General features: G+C 50.9%; 1 protein-coding gene across 1 annotated transcript; it reads right to left on the reverse strand.

Annotated features, from left to right (window-relative positions):
• Nucleotides 1-1,457: 1,457 nt before the first annotated feature.
• Nucleotides 1,458-15,643, reverse strand: TGFB3 (transforming growth factor beta 3). The gene is made up of 7 exons (XM_069858509.1): nucleotides 15,151-15,643; nucleotides 10,190-10,353; nucleotides 8,683-8,812; nucleotides 7,071-7,178; nucleotides 6,085-6,256; nucleotides 5,397-5,550; nucleotides 1,458-3,376 (listed from the first exon to the last, which is right to left on the reverse strand). Exons 1-7 carry the CDS (start codon nucleotides 15,626-15,628, stop codon nucleotides 3,218-3,220), a joined length of 1,365 nt encoding a protein of 454 aa, XP_069714610.1. The 5' UTR covers nucleotides 15,629-15,643; the 3' UTR covers nucleotides 1,458-3,217.
• Between the last annotated feature and the right edge of the window lie 2,503 nt (nucleotides 15,644-18,146).

Genomic DNA, 18,146 nt, shown 5'->3' on the forward strand with positions numbered 1-18,146 from the left:
CTCTACAGCCTGAAAAACAAGGTGTTCGAGTTCAGATCTAGGCCTCTGGTGTGCGGTACTAGAGTATGCCACAGAGAGGCAGGGACTACACGGATGGACATCTGATCAAATGCATAGGATCTGCCTTATGGCAGTGCAGAATGGGTTTTTTTCACTCTTCTAACCATTGATCTTTGTTAGAGAGGCAGAAAGTGTGCTGGGATTGTTTTCATCAGCTTTTGTTTGTTCCTGCAAACAACAAAAGGAAACTGTTGGGAGCTGTATTCAGTGTTGGCAGTAGAGATCCCACTTTTTCTCTCCCATTGTCTTGCTCAGCTTGCCAGCTAGTAACACAGCATACAGAGAGCTGCACTCTGCCTTCTCACACAAGTGTCCTGAAATGTTTTTGTAAGCCTGCACCCAGGAGTGTATGCAATCTGTTATTAACCCCATGTAGTTAGTGTGTGTGTACATAGTTTGGTGCTGAATTATAGCCAAAACATCCCCTAGAAAAGCTATTTTAACAGTAAGAAAATGAATTCAGATTCTGTCTCACAAATCTAATACTCAAATGTTGCTAGGGAAACGAAAAGTTGGACAGAGAAGCAGGAACTTAAATTTGGGTCTGTCTGACTTCAAGAATTACTGCACCCACAAGATTACCAGTGTCCCTACTGGCTGGACAGCCTGAGACTCTACTCCTCTGATTTTTTATTGCCTTTCTGTCTTCTTTCCAAGGAGGCAAAAGCCTTGGTCGTTCTGCCACCCCCCCCTGCCACTGAGGAGCAGCAATGAACAAGGGTTAGTAACAGACCCACCTCGCCAGGGTTAATCTGTGGGTGTTTCTGGCACGCTCAAAGTGCCACGTAGGACTGTGAGCTGAGCAACTGTTCTAGTTCAGCTCTTCACAGCTTCCCCCTCCTTGGGTTTGCTTTTTTCCCCTTTACTAGCAAGGAAGCCCTTCAATTGGATGGGCAGCAGAGCCAGCCCAGGGCTCAGGAGGAACAATGACCAGAGTACAGGCTGCAGCTTGTAAACCAAAACCTCCCCAGGGGCTGCTGCTAAAAGGAGATTAGAGAGAATTCCTATGCCAATTGGCTTCTGGATTTCCCCAAACACCCCATTGCAGCCACTAAATTTCTGGCCTATCAGCATGGTAGCATAGTCATAATGCATTTATTTGCTCCCTCCTCGGGCAAGCAGGGGCTGTGAAAGGGAAGCGCAGGCATGGAGAGCTGTACAGGGCACAGTAATACAGTAGTGCCGCAGGACTGTTCATAGCTGCACCTTTCATCCTCACACCGTTGACAGGTCAAGAAGCCCTAGAGAGATGAAAGGGATAAAGCTAAGCATTGGGGAGTGCCTCAACCAGAGCACGTATGCTCCAGTGGAAACATCACACAGGTTGGGAGGCTCCCTCCACTGACCCACCCCTGCTAACCTCTAGCCAGCTGGTGATGGCGCAGGTTTGTTTACAGTTTATTAAGGTGTTTGAGATTACATGGTAAGGCAGCCTCATGTGAGGTACATGGAAGCAGCCACTATTTTGAAGGAACCACCTAGGTGTTACTTTACACGCAGTTGCTGTGGACCAGGAATGGGGAGGGGACAGGGAAGACCCTCTGTGGTCTCTAGAACATGACTTTAGTTGTGGAGAGTCAGAGAGGCAGCCTCCGAGTCTCACGTGGCCTGTGAGCACTAGAGATTTTTACCGCTGGGAGCTGAAAAAGCCCATACTTTTAAAAGGATACATTGATTTCTTGCCTTCACATATATCTGAGTCTTTTATGAACATCTGCAATGTTCATGGTAACCTGTGAGGGCGGGTGCTTCATTTACCTGTGTGTACAGGTCTGTATGGACAGACCATATACATTCAAATGGACACAGGACACTTGTCAGCTCTGGCAACTGCACTGTCCTGGTTATTTAAATAGTGTTGGAAGTGTTTTACACGTGAGGGGAGCTTTACATTAATCTATCCAAAGCAGGTGCCAGAAGTGATGTTCATGTCTGAAGGACTAGAGCAGGATAGGGCACATATACGCCACGCACGGTTTGAGGGCACCAAGGAATTTCCATTCTGGAGCTCCCTGGTCGACCTAAATTCTGTCTGTTCCATTGAAGAGACATTTTGGAAATGGGAAAGATTTTAGACCAAGTACGTCACAGCAGTAGCAGTTTAAAAACAGCAAACCATCTAACCCGCCAACAAACAACTTGCTTGTAAAAATAAGAGCATGTACCCCCCAAATATTTATTTTTTACAATGTTTTTGAGATTACTATTTTTAAACTCTTGGCAGGTGAGGCTTGGGCCACGTTCATGTCATTGTGCAGAACATGCAGAGCACGCCAAAGCACCTCACAAACCACAATAGACAAGACGTCCTCAGGATCTATCAGCTCATGAATGAATGGGCCCAGTATTCAGGTACCCACAGATATTGCTTCTGCCCTGACCCAGAAACCATCTCTCAGAAACTCCAGGAAAGGAAAAGAGCTGAACGGAGGCATCAGTCTTCTGAAAATGGATTCAGCACCCTCTTTCCTTGTATTTGCCCACCCTCAGCAGGCTGCCTGGGAGCTTTGCAGTTTGCATTTAGAAACCAATAGCCAGGATCTGCCAACTGGACTTAGAGGTTTGGCAGAGTTTCAGTTGCAGGACTCCTGGATCACAGCTCTGAGAAACAAAAGTCTATGTGTAACTCTGAGCATTTCTTCTCTCAGCAGCTTCCCTTCTCGGTGCATTTTTTTTTCTCTAAAGAAACTTTCAAGGTATCCTCCTACAGGGGAAACCTTTAACTCTTCAGGCCAGTGGGGAGGGCTGAGGTCCTAAGATAGCTAAAGCTGAAATAGAAGACATCTCCACATTTCCATTTCTCCTTTCACTTGCTCCTTCTCACTCCCTTGCTTTCCCAGCTCAACCACCCAGCATTCAAATACACAGCAGTTCCTCCACCCTATCCTTCTCTTCTGCACCAAGTGTCCAGCCGTTTTGGAGAGTGTGGCCTTTGTGTCACCAAAGTAACTCCCAGAAGGAACATGACACTGCCAATAAGACCAAGAAATGTTCCAGAAGAGATCCCCAAGGGCTGTCAGACCCTAAGCCACAGGGTTTGGCACTTAGCCCTCAGCATGCATAGTCTCTGACCCCCAGTTCCTTTTGTGTTAGCCTGGGAGTAGGAGAGTGGGTGCTGACAGTTTCTCTCTTGGCTTTGGGTGGGCCAGGGTGCCTTTCAGCTGCACTTGCAGGATTTCACCACCATGTTGGAGAGCTGCTCCACTTTGGGGGTCCTCCCGACATAGTACAAGATAGTGAGCGGCTCCAGGTCCTGGGGGACACAGCAGGGTGAAGCAGAAGCCTCAGGGTTCAGCGTGTTGTATAAGCCCAGCACCTGCAGAAACAAAGTAAATGTGGTGATGCAGTCAAGAATATATTTAAGTTGGTTGAGGGCAGGAAGGGACTGTAAAGCCAATAGCTCTCTAGGTGTTTGGACTGTGCTTATCAGAGAGTATTTCCCTGACATGAGTAATAATCCCCCAGCTCCCCATTCACTTTCTTCACTTTCAGCTCTGTGGCTGATGCTCAGGGGTTGAAGGGAGTGCAAGTAGTTGTCTCCTTTAATCTCTACTTTGGTATAGTGAATAGTGTCAAAATTTTTGCTTTTAACAAGGCTGGGTGTAACCAGCCTGGAGCTGTGTCTTGAATTCCATTAAAGAAACTAAAAGAAAGAACATCAGGGCTGCTTATTTCAACCAACATCTCTAGATAGCGCTGGATGGATGCCAATCTTCTTGAGTACTCACAATTCCTTCCCAGCTTTGAACTGTCTGATGCCTTCTCTCTCCACTCCACTTTCCAAGTCATTACACTATAATGCTGGAGCCAGGAGTACGTCCTCTGGGACCCGACTGGATTCCTCCTCCCAGCTGGCCCCAGCCCACAGATGACTGTACACTTCAGCCATGTAACCGCTACAGAACAGTTGCCATGTTTCTTGCCAGAGGTGGCCACTTCTCAGCAGTAAGCAACTTCTTGAGTTGTGGGGCCAAAACATGATCTCACCTGCACTACCGTGGTCTCATTAGTGCTTACCTGGTATAAAAGACAGGCTCTAGCACATTGTTTTAACTACTTTACAGTCTTAGGGCATGAGAGGTGCTAAGGAAACAACCTGTTCTATCATCTAGATCCATGTAATCGCAGTCATTTTGATAGAAAGCTCTCTGGGATACTGAGCTGTACCACAGAGGTACCACGTGCTCTGAGGCCACTCTAACTCAACAGACAGTAGGTTAAACAGACTGGTGAGAAACCTTCTTTTCACCATGTTTTTCCTAGGTGATGCTGGCAAGCTGTCAACAGCTATATTCTTCTAAACGTTTCTTGTATCACTCAGCTGACCTTAATGCTTTACGGTTTCCTTTCTTGCTCAAGAAAAGAACATAACCATTCTAAAATCTCCTTTCTCTCTGCTACTCAGAACAACCAGGTGGTAAAGCTACATGCCCATTACCCCCTCAAAGCTGTTCATTCCCTTGCTTTGTCTTGTGCTTATTGCCCAGCATCTGTTCACTCATTCATTCCCATGGAACGACTGTTCCCACTGATATTAGTCCTTGAGCTTCAGCGAGTCTTGCTGCTGTACAGTCTCACAAGCTATCAAGCAGTTAGCATCTTTTCTGCAATATCATCTTCAAATAGTTATTTGCTCTCCAGCCAAATCTGCTTTTTCCAGTAACGTTTTTAGTGAAACCTGAAGCTAAGTTGCTAGTGAGCTGTTGCATTGTCTGGATTGTCACCTCTGCTCTTCTGTGGGCAGAATCACTGGCTTTCCTATGACTTTCCTTCAGCAATGGACTGCCTGCTCCTTAGTCTGTCTTCTCCCCTTGGTAAGTCTCCTGTCCCTGTTCTTTTCTATTGCTTTGCTTTTCTTCCACTCTACACAGAAGCCAGGCTCAGCTGCCCAGTGTACTCGTGTTAGACAAAAGTTAGGTGTAAGTTACCTAAAGATATTTGCATTCTGCCAGTTTTTACTAATTAATTGCAAGAGAAATTTAGGCAGAAGATAATTGCCAGAGTTGACCTTTGATGGGAGCAGTTCAGTTAATACTCTGGCCGTTACCAAGTAAGTACCCTAAAACCATCAGTCCTGCCGTTCCACGCCTTATCCAAGAGACAGCATCCTCCTCCTCAATACTTGGCTGGAAGCACGGACTCAGTATCTGACTCCAAAGGAAGCACATTTTCCCTGCTAAACCACCTAGACTCTGTTCTGCATCTTCCCTGGACAGTTTTTTAACAAGTATTGATCTGAACTGCTTTTGCTTTTTGAAGGAACCAGATATGATTAGACTTAGGGAGAAAGCGGGAGTGATACCACAAGCCCTGACAGGGCAATATACTGGACGTACCGTGCTGTGAGTGGTGTCTGCACTGCGGAGGTATGGACAAGGGCCTGAACAAAAGTTAGCAAAGTAGCCCTTAGGCTCATGGACCCATTTCCAGCCAAGGTCCTGTCGGAAGTCGATGTACAGAGGACGCACGCAGCAGTTCTCCTCCAAGTTCCTGAAAGAGAGTATCAAAACAGTGAATCTAAGAAGGGGGCTTATATGCGACGGCATAACACAGCTTCCTGAGCAGGACTAGTACCAGCAGTGCCCAGCGGGGATGTCGTGGCCTCCTGCACCAAGTAGCAGCTGAGCAGTCTGGTACCACAGCTGAGCAGTCTGGTACCACTTGTGCCTGCTGGCAGGCGGCCTGATCACTGGCCCATGGAGGCAGCACCCTGCTTGCCCATCGCTTGCCCACCGCAGCACCTCTGGCACCTGGAGCTAACAGGGGGCTACCCCTGGTCCCTGCTCAGGCTGTGCTCCAGGAAGCTGTTGCAAGCCTCCCTCTCACCAGCAGCTCAGTGAGAAGTACATAGTGACACCACGAGGAGCAGTTGGCTGAGCTGTGCCCCTTATGTGATCCCTGTGGCACCACGGTGACCCACAACCCCCTTGGAGGGCTCTGCCTTTCCCAGTAGCATGGAGTCTCACCAGGGTTGCCCACCTCAGGCACGGTACCTAGTCAACTCCAGACAGGATTCTCACTTACCGAAAACAGTAGTTGGTATCCAGGGCCCTTTTCTTTCTCTGGCCTCCCAACGTTGGGCTCTCCAGCCGATGTGGGGGTAACATCATCAAGATGAGATGGGGATTATGCAAGTCTTTTTGCTTCTTCAGGCGCCCCAAGTCCCCACGGCCATAGTCATCCTCACTGTCAATGCCTTCAGAGAAAAACAGGAGCCACAAATAAGAAGTCAGTGTGGAAGTGAAGAATGCAACAAGACTTTTCAGTGCATTTAACACTCTCCTACCTGCCCTTGAACCGCGGTGAGAGAGATTGAGGCACCACAGCCAATTACTCTGGGAATTCTTCCCTCACAGGGACCCCTCTACTCCTGGTGAATCTTACTGCTGCAGGCTTGAAATAGAGGCTTACGGGCCACCTGTTTTACCATTTGCAAACTGCTGGTGGGGCCATTAATCCATCCCACTCACTCCTGGCTTCAGTCCCAGGACAGGCAGGAAGATGAATGGTTTAAAGATGTCAGATCATTGGCACTCTGCAGAACAGCCTCAGAAATGGAGCCTGTGGGGGCCAGTGGCTGCAGCCCAGGGCTGCAAGCCAGGAGGTTCCTAGTTCTTAGGCCAGCCAAGCCACTGACTCTCTGGGCCACCTCAGAAAGCATGCCTGACTTCCTTATGTTTCAGTCACCCTAACTGGAAAGCAGAGCCTCTGTGGAAATCTGAGAAGGCATCAAGCTGAACTTCCCGGAGAGGAATTGAAATACAAAATTACTCTTTCCTGCAGAAACTCATGCAAACCCACCCAGCCTGCACTTACTTTCTTCCATTTCTAATCTATGTACAAAGTGGATATACCCATACAATCAACATAAAAATGCAGAGTGCAAGCATTTAAGGCAAATGCTACACAACGTAAAATGCTCAAATATGCAAGGCAAGACCTTGTTTTTTCTTGAGATACTCTAGGCCTTCCCTTCCCCAACAGCCTCCCTTAACCCAGCTCTTTATCACCTTTGAACTTGATCTCCAAGACCTCGTGCAGATTCTCCAAGATGTCCCCATTGGGCTGAAAAGTATGGCAAGGACAGTGTATGCTAATTTCCAGGCCCAGGTTGGACTCTGCAAAGAAGATGACTCTGTGAGAAGCAGTATTCCTCAGCTAGGACAGGTACTGGCACAGGGAAGTTTCACTGAAGATGCGTACTGGGGTAAACTACTAGACTGTAGGTCAGCCTCAAAGTCAGGGGTGTGATCAGAGTTGGGGAACAGAAGCTGCTTTGTAAAGGAGAATGGGAAGCAGAATCTTGCAGCTTCAGCCACGCCAAAAGCCTTGCTCTTGGAAAAGGCAGTTTCCTGGTCAGGTGAGAAGGGGGTTTCTGGTTGTTTTTTAGGCTATTCAGCATCCAAAAGCATTTGTGAGCTTCAAGAAGCTCCACTAGAAAACAAGTATTTTGAAGAGCTGGCTCGCAGTGTCTGTGTTAAATCAGTTCTGCCATCTTCAGTACCAATCTGGCTTCTGGTTAGTGTCAGAAGGAGGCATCTGAAAACAAGTGAGTTGGATATGGACGAGCAATTTCACTGGAAGCATTTTTCTCAGCAGCTGCAACCTCCTGTTTTGTTGAATTAGTAGTGGTCCAAGTCACACAGACTTCCCAAAGGCAAGTCTATTTTCAAGATAACTTCCTGGACTTCACGCTGTGTGGGCTTGACTAAGGGAACATAAGACTCTTATGAAAGCTTTTTTATGTTGTGTCATGAATTAAAACATCTGGCTCCTTGGGGCATAGACAAGGTGCCTAGCACCCTTTTCCCTAAGCACTGTATACTCTGATGTCTTGTCAGCTAGCATGCTTGGCCAGAGCTTGTTGCAATTCCAGCCCTGAACTCCAGCCATCACGACACAACTTAGATTGCTTGAAAAAGGAGGAGCCTACAAGCTCACAGCTTACCCCTCCAGGGAACAGCTGCTTGCCAGTACCTGCATTCCAGTTTTCAGTGGCCCCTAGCTTCTATCTGTGAGGCCAATCCAGCTGAGTCACAGTGCCTATGCTCCAGCTGTGAATGGGGTCAGTGTTCTTGCTGGGAGCTGCCCCATAACTATCTGTTGGGCTGCTCAGTGGTGGCAGAGGTATGTTCTCTGCAGTGCTAAAGCCTCCATCTGTCTAGGTGTGTCAGCCTCTGGTATTTCCTCACCTTTATACCTGCCAAGCTGTAAAAAGCTAAAGAAACCAGGATCCTTGCCTTTTTTTTCCCTAATAGGTTCGCTCTAGTCCACATGAAAATTAAACCAGAGCAATCCTCATTTTGTATGTATCACAGATTATAGTTTAGACAAGCACAGGGGGACCCTCTAGGCTTAGGATCAAAGAACCAAAAGTTCCAGCATCTCTCTGTGAAAACAATTTCCTCCTCCAGAGAATGAATCCTCATTCTGAGTCAGCCCACAGAGCTAGCAAATGTCAGGCACTGAGGTAGCTCTCTCGGGAAGGCTTGTTCTCAGACTGAAAGACTGTCCCATATGTGAGCCAAGCTCCTGCAACAAGGGGAGCAAGGAGATGCTCCTGTCAACACTGATCCACATTTCTACAGATTCCTCGACACCCGGTCCAGCTAAGACCCCTACCTCTGTGCAGAAGCCACTCTCGCACAGTCTCGGTGACATCAAAGGAGAGCCACTCAGGGGAGCCCCGTGTCTGCACGTTCCTGCCGCTGAGGTAGCGCTGCTTTGCTATGTGCTCATCCGGCCGAAGGATCTGCATCAGAAGGAGAGGTAGAGAGAATAAGCCAGTGACATGTAAAAGGAAGGGATAGCCTTGGGTCTTTGTTCTTCCACAGCTTGCTAAGAACTCATTCAGGAGGTTGGTCCCAGCAAGTGTGACACAAGGAATACCCTGGCACAGGTGAGAAGGATGTGCTTCACAACCAACCTGAACTCCAGAGATCTATACAGCACTTATTTCTGTGTCCTAAGCAGACCCACTTCTCTCAATTCTTCCTTGTTTCAGGGCACATATCCAGAGGCAGAAGCACACAGTAGCTGATAGAATGGGTGATTTGGTTTCTTTATACACCTGTGGGATGTGGGTCTGGATTTCAGAGTAGAATCAGCAGTGGGCAGTAGATCTTGCCACAGGTTCCTTGCCCAGCAAGCATTTCTACACTGTATTTGGTTCTTCATGGTGGCATTTTGATGTGTCTCTCTTCAACTTTTGTCAAAACATGCCAGGGCTGAGCAGGTTTAGAGATCTCTCCTCCTGCTCCGACACCTCTTTTGGCTTCCAAACAGCCACAGCCTGTTCAATGTATTCCTTCCTGCAGTACCTCAGGTTCACTCCACAGAGCACTGAACCTACGGAGAAGCTCTGGGATTGCCTCCTTGTCAGTTGTGTCACGTGGTAGAGAATTGCTCTGAAGCTGAATTCCAGGAAGTCCTCAAGAGGTACCAACCACAGGGCGATTCTAGTTGCACTCGTATTGCAAAGTGGACAGACACCAGCCTGTGGGGATGTGCCACCAGCCTAAGGGAATGCTAAACTGTAGCTGAGTGGCCCATCCCAGCCTAAGACCACTTCCAAATCTGAAACAGACCTTATTGTGTCAGAGGAGTCCCTGAGTTCAAAACCAAACTCCAGAAAAATACCTGAATTAATGGTGCCATGAATTGTGCCCCTCAGGAGCTGCTGCTGAACGGAACATCGAAAGCAAATGTAATTTTTCCAGCAAATCAGTGACAAGACAGAGAGCTTCACCCGCTGGATTAGCATGAACTGCACTGCAACAGTCTAAGGAACAAAACTGCCAAGGGACCGGGTCATGCAAATGTGACAGAAGGGTCAGGGCTGTTGCTCTGGTGAGGGGCTCCCCTTCCAACTCCCTTCTCAGTGCAGCAAAGAGCTGCAATGGGCACCATGCCAGGGTGCCCAGAGCAGCCAGACAACACGAATAGGGAAAGGACAGCACCGTGCTGTAAAAGGAAAGAAAGGGGACTGTATCACTGCATATGCTGGAAGAAGCCCGGAGTACAGTGTGTGATTTCTTCTCTCTCTCTTCTGTGTCCCTGCACGTATCAATTGAGGCAATCATTAAGAACCAAGCTATTTTGGGCTCAGGCACAGGGGAAGGATACTCACCTGGAAGAGCTCAATGCGCTGCTCGCTGCGTTTGGAGCTTGGGTTGGGCACACGCAGCACTCGAAACTCAGCTCGGAACAAGTTGGTGCTGTTCTTTTCTGCCGAGGACACATTAAAGCGGAACACATTGGATGTGACACCTTTTGGACAAATGCCCAGCTCATCTAGGAGAAAGAAAGATGGAAACCCTAATAAGAACCATAGGCCAGAGGGGTAGGATGTCAAGTAAATATTGTTGGAGAAAGAGCTTTCCATCAGAGGTCTGTCATTCAAACATCTTGCCACCTGTGAAGCACGGCTGTCACACGAGGATTCACTCAAATTTGGCCTACATTGCAATGTTTTATAAAATCTTCCCACTAGTGCCACCATTATTTCAGTGCTATAGAATCAGTAGAGATCGATCACCGTATTTTTAATATTATCTTTTCTGACTCTGCTCATAAAATACTGCTAATGCTCACAAGCCTGCAGCATCCAAAATGACAACCCCTGCCAAGGCAGTGGGGGGACCCTACTTGCAGCTAGTGGGGCCTATTCCCAATTGCAATGATGGTGTGATTCTCCACATGCTGGAGACGTAAAACCACAGAGGAGATGATCTCACTGCCACTGAATCTTACTTTTAAAAGCTGTGACATTGTATCCTAGAATGAAAGCCAGCCAAGTGTCCACAAAGCATGAGGTGCGGAAGGCTTTTTGGGGAAGTGACTATTCATTGTGTACTGAAAGATACGGGTTTTGAGATCAGTTCTCACTCACAACCTGGAGAAGGAATTGATGAGTGTTACTAGATATGAGTTCTTCAAGGATACAGTAATAGTGCTGAGAGGCCTGAGATCAGACACGTGGGCATAAAATAGCACATCAATTCTCTGCCTCAGTATGTCTGCTGAGCAGAAAAATCCATTTCACAGATGCTCCAAGAGAGAGTAGGTAAAAGCTAGGAGGTTCACAACCGAGTCCTCAAGAGAAAACAAGCTTCTCTTCTTTGGGTCCATTTTGGTTCCATGGAAAAGTCTTTGTCATTGCTGTTGTTCCTCTCCTGTTGACCTCTGTTAGCCTTCAAGGATCTAGCATCATCAAAGCTTCCTGTGGACAAGACACAGCAGGTCTTGCTCTACACCCAGATGCAGGTTTGTTTGCAGCCCTACAGAGACTCCTGTATGACTTGTCCAATGCAACACAGGGTTCTCACATCAGCTGACAACTTAAGTTATCTCTAAACAAAAAAAGAAACAAAAAGAAAAACTATCACCTCTTCCTAGCCGTAGTTCCAGCCTCTAATAAACAAGCTAGAAGGCTCCTCTCTTCACACCACCACCGCTATCTCCCCAGGGAAACAGCGCCTGAGCACAGAGTTTCACCTCCCATGCCAAATTCTACTTCGAGCAACACTGATTCACTTCCAGTCTCATCTCCATGAAAATGAAAGTCTTCCTCTTGTGCTACACCCAGACTCAGCAAGCAGGAGCCTGCCAGTTTACAAGGATGTGTTCTTAGGGTGCTGAAGTTTTACTCAATAAGCTGATGACCAGATGCTCACATTGGGCTTTAATTGGAGGCTGTTTTGTCATTTGTACTAGTGAATGGAACTGCTTTCCCATACAGGAGAGTCTCTGGCTGTTTGGTAATCCCAAGAGACCAGACGCCACTGTAGCCAGGAGCCGATATGCTCAGCCCAACAACCCTGCAGTGCAAAGAGTACACTGAGCCACTCAAGGACACTCGCAGTGGGGATTCCTCTTCTGTGACCAGTTCCAGGTTTTATGCCACAGAAATGCCCAGCAGAAAACCCAAGTTGTGATCTCATTAAATGCCCAAAGGCATCTTTCTGGCTGAAGTCTAACACTGATAAGTGTTCTGTGTCCTGGACCTAGGCAGATACTGTTTTTTAATACACCCTTAAGCGGTTTTGCACTCCTAGTCCTATTAATAGTACTGTTAACAGCCTGCCCTTCCATTTCAGACCTGACTGCCTGCCCATGAGGGGTGTCCCAGTAATCATCAGAAACGCCTTTCTAGATCAGACCCGTGGTCAATCTAGCCAGGCATCTGTTTCCAAGAGCAGTGCTTTATGTGACAGTCTATTTAGAGACTGCAGGTCTGGTCCCACAGAGAGGCAAACGAGAGGCAAAATAATTTATTATCATCTCCTTAATATTTTTGGCTATGTTAGGCAGCCATGGGCATCCATGGTGGCAAGAGATTACCATGTCTACTGTATTTCACCAGCTGTCCCCACACTGCCTTCTACCTACTTACTTTATGAGCAAGGTGCTGGTGTCCTGGGAGACATTCATAGTGGAAATAATAACAGATATCTTCCCTTCCCTAAGAAGTTTCATGTCTCTGGGAACAAGCCCTGTGATGGGGAGATGGAGCTGCGTTCTGTTTCACTCTGAAGACTGTGAGGCTGGAGCTTGCCAGGTGATTTTTCAGGTCCAGACCCAGCTCAGGCGTGTTAATCACACTGGAAGCCAGACATGTCCACCTACCAGTATGAAACAAAGCGTGGAGGCGATATTCATGTGAGCTCGCCCAGTCCACAGCACTCCATGACTGTGACCCTGCCTGCAGACAGGGAATGTGGGACACCCTGTGCATCCATGCCAGGCTATGTCTGATGATCAGACCCTACTATTATTGTGGAGCCCAGAGCTGCTGACAGCACAAATGATGAGACCATAGATTTTTAGCAGGGGCAAAGTGATACAGCAAGCAGGTTCTTTTGGGAGCTTCCCTCTTCCCACCGCTGCTCTTAGGGAGGTACAGGTTGTCCATGTGCTGCCAATCCTACACAGCTGCTGCTTCTGGCAAGCTCCAAGAAGGCTGATGGCTGTGCAGTAGAGTTTGATCTCCAAGGAATGGCAGGTATTGCCTCACTCCATATTATACCAACTGGTACTTTAAAGGTGTTTCATGCCAAAGCTATATAATTTTGGAGAAAAAAACTGATCCCTCTGGAACTCTGCAAGCGGCAGGTTTGGAGGGAAGAGATGCTTCGCCCCAGCAACCCATGGCTTTAATAGCCCATCTCTCATACTGGCTTGGAAAATGGCATCTCTTTTTCTTCAGGGAGGTAAGCAAAACCATTGCAGGATAGTTGCAGATGCTCTCCGAGATTGAATTTTAACTGAGTCAGTGCCTAAGGGAGTCTGCATCCCCATGAGTTTTAGGGGATCCCTGGCTCAAGAGCAACTTATTCGCTGAAACTCCCTTATAATTCAGGCAATGTGCCCGAGAGGCACAGCAGAAAGACCATTCCCTGAGTCACCAAACAGCTCAGAACAGAGATGGGGAACCCAGTCCTTAATATCCTTCCTTCCGAGCAGGATGGGGCTCCCTCCACTGCTATTTTTGCTTCTCAGCTCTCCTCGCTTTTGGGCCTTAAGTCTGAGAAAGATGAGTTCCCTGAGCCAACAAGTCGCTTGACTAATAGTTTGGAGCTAGGACAGTTCGTGTGCATGAGTGTGCCTGTGCACACATTTCAGATTTGTCTGTATCATCCTCGCAGCTCCCTCAACGGAGCAGTCCTCCCCTTCTCTCCAGAGGAGACTGGCTTTGGCTCAGAGCATGCTCTGAGATCACCACCTGGCACAGTGACAGAGTCATGGGAAAGTTGAACATCAGCCACTTCTGAAGACGCGGGGCCAAATTCAGCCATGGTGTAAGCGATGAAACTCCCTAGGTTTCAGAAGGAGCGCACAGCTTGACACCACAGTCTCTCTGGAGCTAGTCTCTGCCAGCATGACCAAATTCCTAAGTTCCCTCTTTCTCTGGCTGGTGGCATCTATACTGCCCGCTCCTCGGAATTCAATCTCAGCACTAGGTCTTTTGAATCCGCTGCTCAGCACCTTGCCCCAGTGTCCTATGGGGACCTGGGACGGGGTCATTCATTTCCATGGGAATTTTCTGCAACCAACAGTCCTTTTTCACTGCACCTTCTCATGCACCACATCGTCATTGCTCTCTCCCCTCTATCCAGATCCACTCCTCCGACTTCATTTCCCAGGGTCGTCCTTCCCCAGTTTCTCTTCTGAAACACACCGGTTCGTAGAGTGTCTGTAGTATTTTGCACAGAGACTTGGCTTCCCTATACATTTTTAGAATTTCACAAACAACACTTCAGTAAGCTAAAAATGCTGAAATATGCGTAAGCTGCTATACTCCGTGCGCTTTCTGTTCCTTGAGTCTTGCTGTCTCCTGAGCTAAGAGCTAATTGTATAACCATATGGAGCGCAGTCTGCTAGAGATTAAGTGAAATTTGTTGCATTACCACATTGTAGCTCTTACTCCAGCTCATCATATGTCAAGATTAACATAAACCTGGCACAGTAACTGCATTCTGAGGCTGCCTGCACCAAGTCACAGCTCCTCCCCAGAGCTGCTGCCGTTCAAATCGCGTCCCCAAGACCGCACTACATCACAGGAGGACACCCTGGACGGCGGGGTGCCTTGCATGCCAACAACCTTCCAGCCCTAAGCACAGACCGAAAGGATTGCTCGTGCCTACACGTGCCCAGCAGCTCCAGTCCGCTCGGGGCTCACGTCTGTTCGGTCTCCGTCTTCGCATCGCTCCGCTTCTGCACCTGAATCTGCCTAGCGCTCACATCTGGGCCCGCGCATCATCTGTTCCACACCTGCCCCGTGTCTGTCGCGTTCCCTGGGTGCCCGTGTTCCCCCGGGGGTCCCCTTCGCAGCCCCGTCTCCCCTGCACCTGCTCCGCAGCCCCGCTCGCTCTCCTCGGAGCGTCCCCCGGGCAGCGGCCCCTCCAGCGAGCGCCTCTCCGGGCCGCCCGGAGCTTCTGCGGGGAGGAGCCCCCGCTGCCCGCCGGCACCCGAACGCGAGCCCGGCACCCGCGCCGCCCCCCGCGCCGCCGCTCCCGGACCCCGCGGCTCCCTCCCCGCCCGCCGCCTCCCCCGCGGGGTCCCGGGCACAGGGGGGAGCCCGGCGCTTACTGTGCTCGGGGAGGCCCTGGATCATGTCAAATTTATGGATCTCTTTGGCATAGTATTCGGACTCGGTGTTGTCCTGAGAGCAGCTCTCCTCCTTCTCCTCCTCCATCTCCTCCAGCAGCTCCCGGGTGCTGTTATAGAGCGCCAGGATCTGGTAGGGCACGTGTGCCGGCCCCACGGCCTCCGGGGGGCTCGTGAGCCGCAGCTTGCTCAGGATCTGCCCCCGGATCGCCTCCACCCTCTTCTTCTTGATGTGGTCCAGGTCCAAGGTGGTGCAGGAGGACAGCGAGAGGCTCACGGTGGCGAAGCTCAGCAGGGACAGCAGCACCAGAGCCCTTTGCACGCACATCTTCACTCGCGAGGGGGCGGCGGCGGCGACGGGGCCCCCCGGCCGAGACCCCCGGGGCGCGGCGGCGGCGGGCGGAGCGCAGGCGGCGGCCTCCCCGGATCCCGCGGACCGAACCCCGGCGAGGAGGCGCATCAACTCGCCGCGCCGCGCGCGGAACTCGGCGCTTCCAGGAAGAGCCGGCGGCTCCGTCCCCGCGAGGCGGCCGAGCCGAGCCGAGCCGGGGCGCCCCGCCGCGCCGCCGCACGTGTCAGCGCCCCGCGCCGCCGCGCCGCGGGGGGAGCGCGCCGCCCGCCCCTCGCGCTGCGCCCCCGCCGCCCCGCATCGCGGCGCCCCCCCCCCCCCCCCGCCCGGGAGCAGCGCCGCACCCCGCTCCGCCTCGGCCCCGGCCGCCGAGAGGGGGATTTTATACCTCCCTCCCATGACGTGCCCGGGACGGGGCTCGGGCGGGGGGGCCGGGGGGGGGTTGAAGCTCCAAGCCCGGCCTTCGCCCGCGGCACCGCGCTAATGGCTCCCGCGGCCGCGCGCCCGCCGCCGCCAGCCCGCCCCCCCGCTCCAGCCGGGGCTGCCCCGCGCCCTCCGACGTGGCCAGAGCGGAGCCGCGGCGCTCGGGCGCCCCCTGTCGGCGGCGGGATGGCCCCTCGCGGCGCCCGGTGCGCCCGGAGCGGGCCGGGGCGGGGGGTGTTTCGGGAGCGGGGGGGGGTGTTCTCGCTTCCAGCCGCGAAATCGCAGCTACAAACGCCTTCCCGGATGCTTTCCCCATCTGGTTTCTTTCCGAGGGAGGGGAGCCGCCGAGGGCAGGCGGGCGCCGAGGGGCTCGGCAGCCTCGCCGGGGGGAAGGGGCTCCCGGGGCTCCCGCACGCCCGGCCCCGGCCGCCGCCCCGCAGGCAGCCCCGCTCCCCCGGCAGGCGCGGCCGTGACTCGGTGCCTTCCCGGCACGGGGGCCCGGGGCTGGAAACCCGGGGCGGGGCGGCGGGGAGGGAACCCGCGAGCCGGCGGCGGGTCCCCGGTGAGCCCCGTGCCCGCAGCTCCGAGGTGGCGGCGCGGCGAGCGGGTGGCAGTCTGCGTGCGCTTCGCGCGGGGGAGAGGAACCCAAATACGAAGAGCAACGAAGCTGGCGAAGGGGCTGGAGAACAGGCCTTACGAGGAGCGGCTGAGAGAGCTGGGGTTGTTTAGCCTGGAGAAGAGGAGGCTGAGGGGTGACCTCATTGCTCTCTACAACTACCTGAAAGGAGGTTGTGGAGAGGAGGTTGATGGCCTCTTGTCCCAAGTGACAGGGGACAGGACAAGAGGGAATGGCCTCAAGCTCCGCCAGGGGAGATTTAGGGTGGACATTAGGAAAAAATTCTTCACAGCAAGGGTCATTGGGCACTGGAACAGGCTGCCCAGGGAGGTGGTTGATTCACCTTCCCTGGAGGTGTTTAAGGGACGGGTGGATAAAGTACTCAGGGACGTGGTTTAGCGGTTGATGGGGATGGTTGGACTCGATGATCCAGTGGGTCTTTTCCAACCTAGAGATTCTGTGAGTTCCTTGATGGAGCAGACAAAGATGTAAAAAGATCTAACAACTCTTAGACCATGCCAGGCAAATCACAACCTGGAGTGAGGCACAAAATCTGAGTGCTGCCATTAAGTGTCCGTGTAATACTTTTATGGAGATTAAAATGGATGTTTCTAGAGCTCTCCTGGCACTTCTGATATGAATTCTGGATACTTCTCTGCTCTGGGTACTCTTCTACCCTGCATTAGGTTGGAGGTCACACTAAAGGTGTGAGCGCTGATTGCTTTGGACTCCAGCAATCCATTTGCTACAGTGCCACATGGTGAGTTAATAGTTAGGGTGGAGATAAGTACAGGAATTATAGAAGATTACCAGAGGAGATCCCCAGTGGCTCGTCCTGGGCCCATATTTCATTAATGATCTTGGCACACCAGAATGGATGTGCTAATGAAATTGGCTGCTTGGCCAAAGCTGGGAGGCATTGTCAATATACGGGAGAACTGGGATATCCTATAGGTGGTATTCAGCAATTTTTATGGCTGAGACAGTAGAAATGGAATGAAATGTCATAGTGCAAAATGTTATGTTAATGTCTGAGAGCAGAGATTTCTCTTAGGAGTTGACCGTGGGGACTTCATGCTGGTTCCCAGTAAGGGGCTGCTCGCTTTCTGCTCTGCACGTTGTTCTCTCTGGATTGAGAAGAGGTGGGGAAGTTCCGTGGCCTGACGTGCGCTGGGACCGCTGCTGGTGGCTGCGAGCAGCAATCACTAACAAGTTGCACAAGCTAGAATCTAGCTGGGCTGAGGGGGAGCCCAACAAGGCTTCTGAACACGTGAGTATCATAGGAAATAATTTCAGACTTGGCAATCCTGACTAGGTTTGACAGTCTGTGCTGGGGCTGATGTAACTGGAACAGCATCTATTCTCATGGAGATCAAGACAGGCAAATACATGGGCCTTTTCTGCCTATCAAAGCCCCTTCCGCCTTCCAGAGGGAGGAACCTCTTGTTTGAAGCTTTGCAATTGCTAGAAAGTTTTGTCCTGGAACCCACACAAATAACAGAATACTTGCAGTTGATAACTCTTACAGATGGGGTAAATACTTTGAGGTGCGTCAAGAAAAAAAATTGTGGAAAAACTAAACTGAGGTGC

This window comes from Phaenicophaeus curvirostris, chromosome 5 (genome assembly GCF_032191515.1).
Source record: "Phaenicophaeus curvirostris isolate KB17595 chromosome 5, BPBGC_Pcur_1.0, whole genome shotgun sequence".
NCBI classification, from domain to species: Eukaryota; Metazoa; Chordata; class Aves; order Cuculiformes; family Cuculidae; genus Phaenicophaeus; species Phaenicophaeus curvirostris.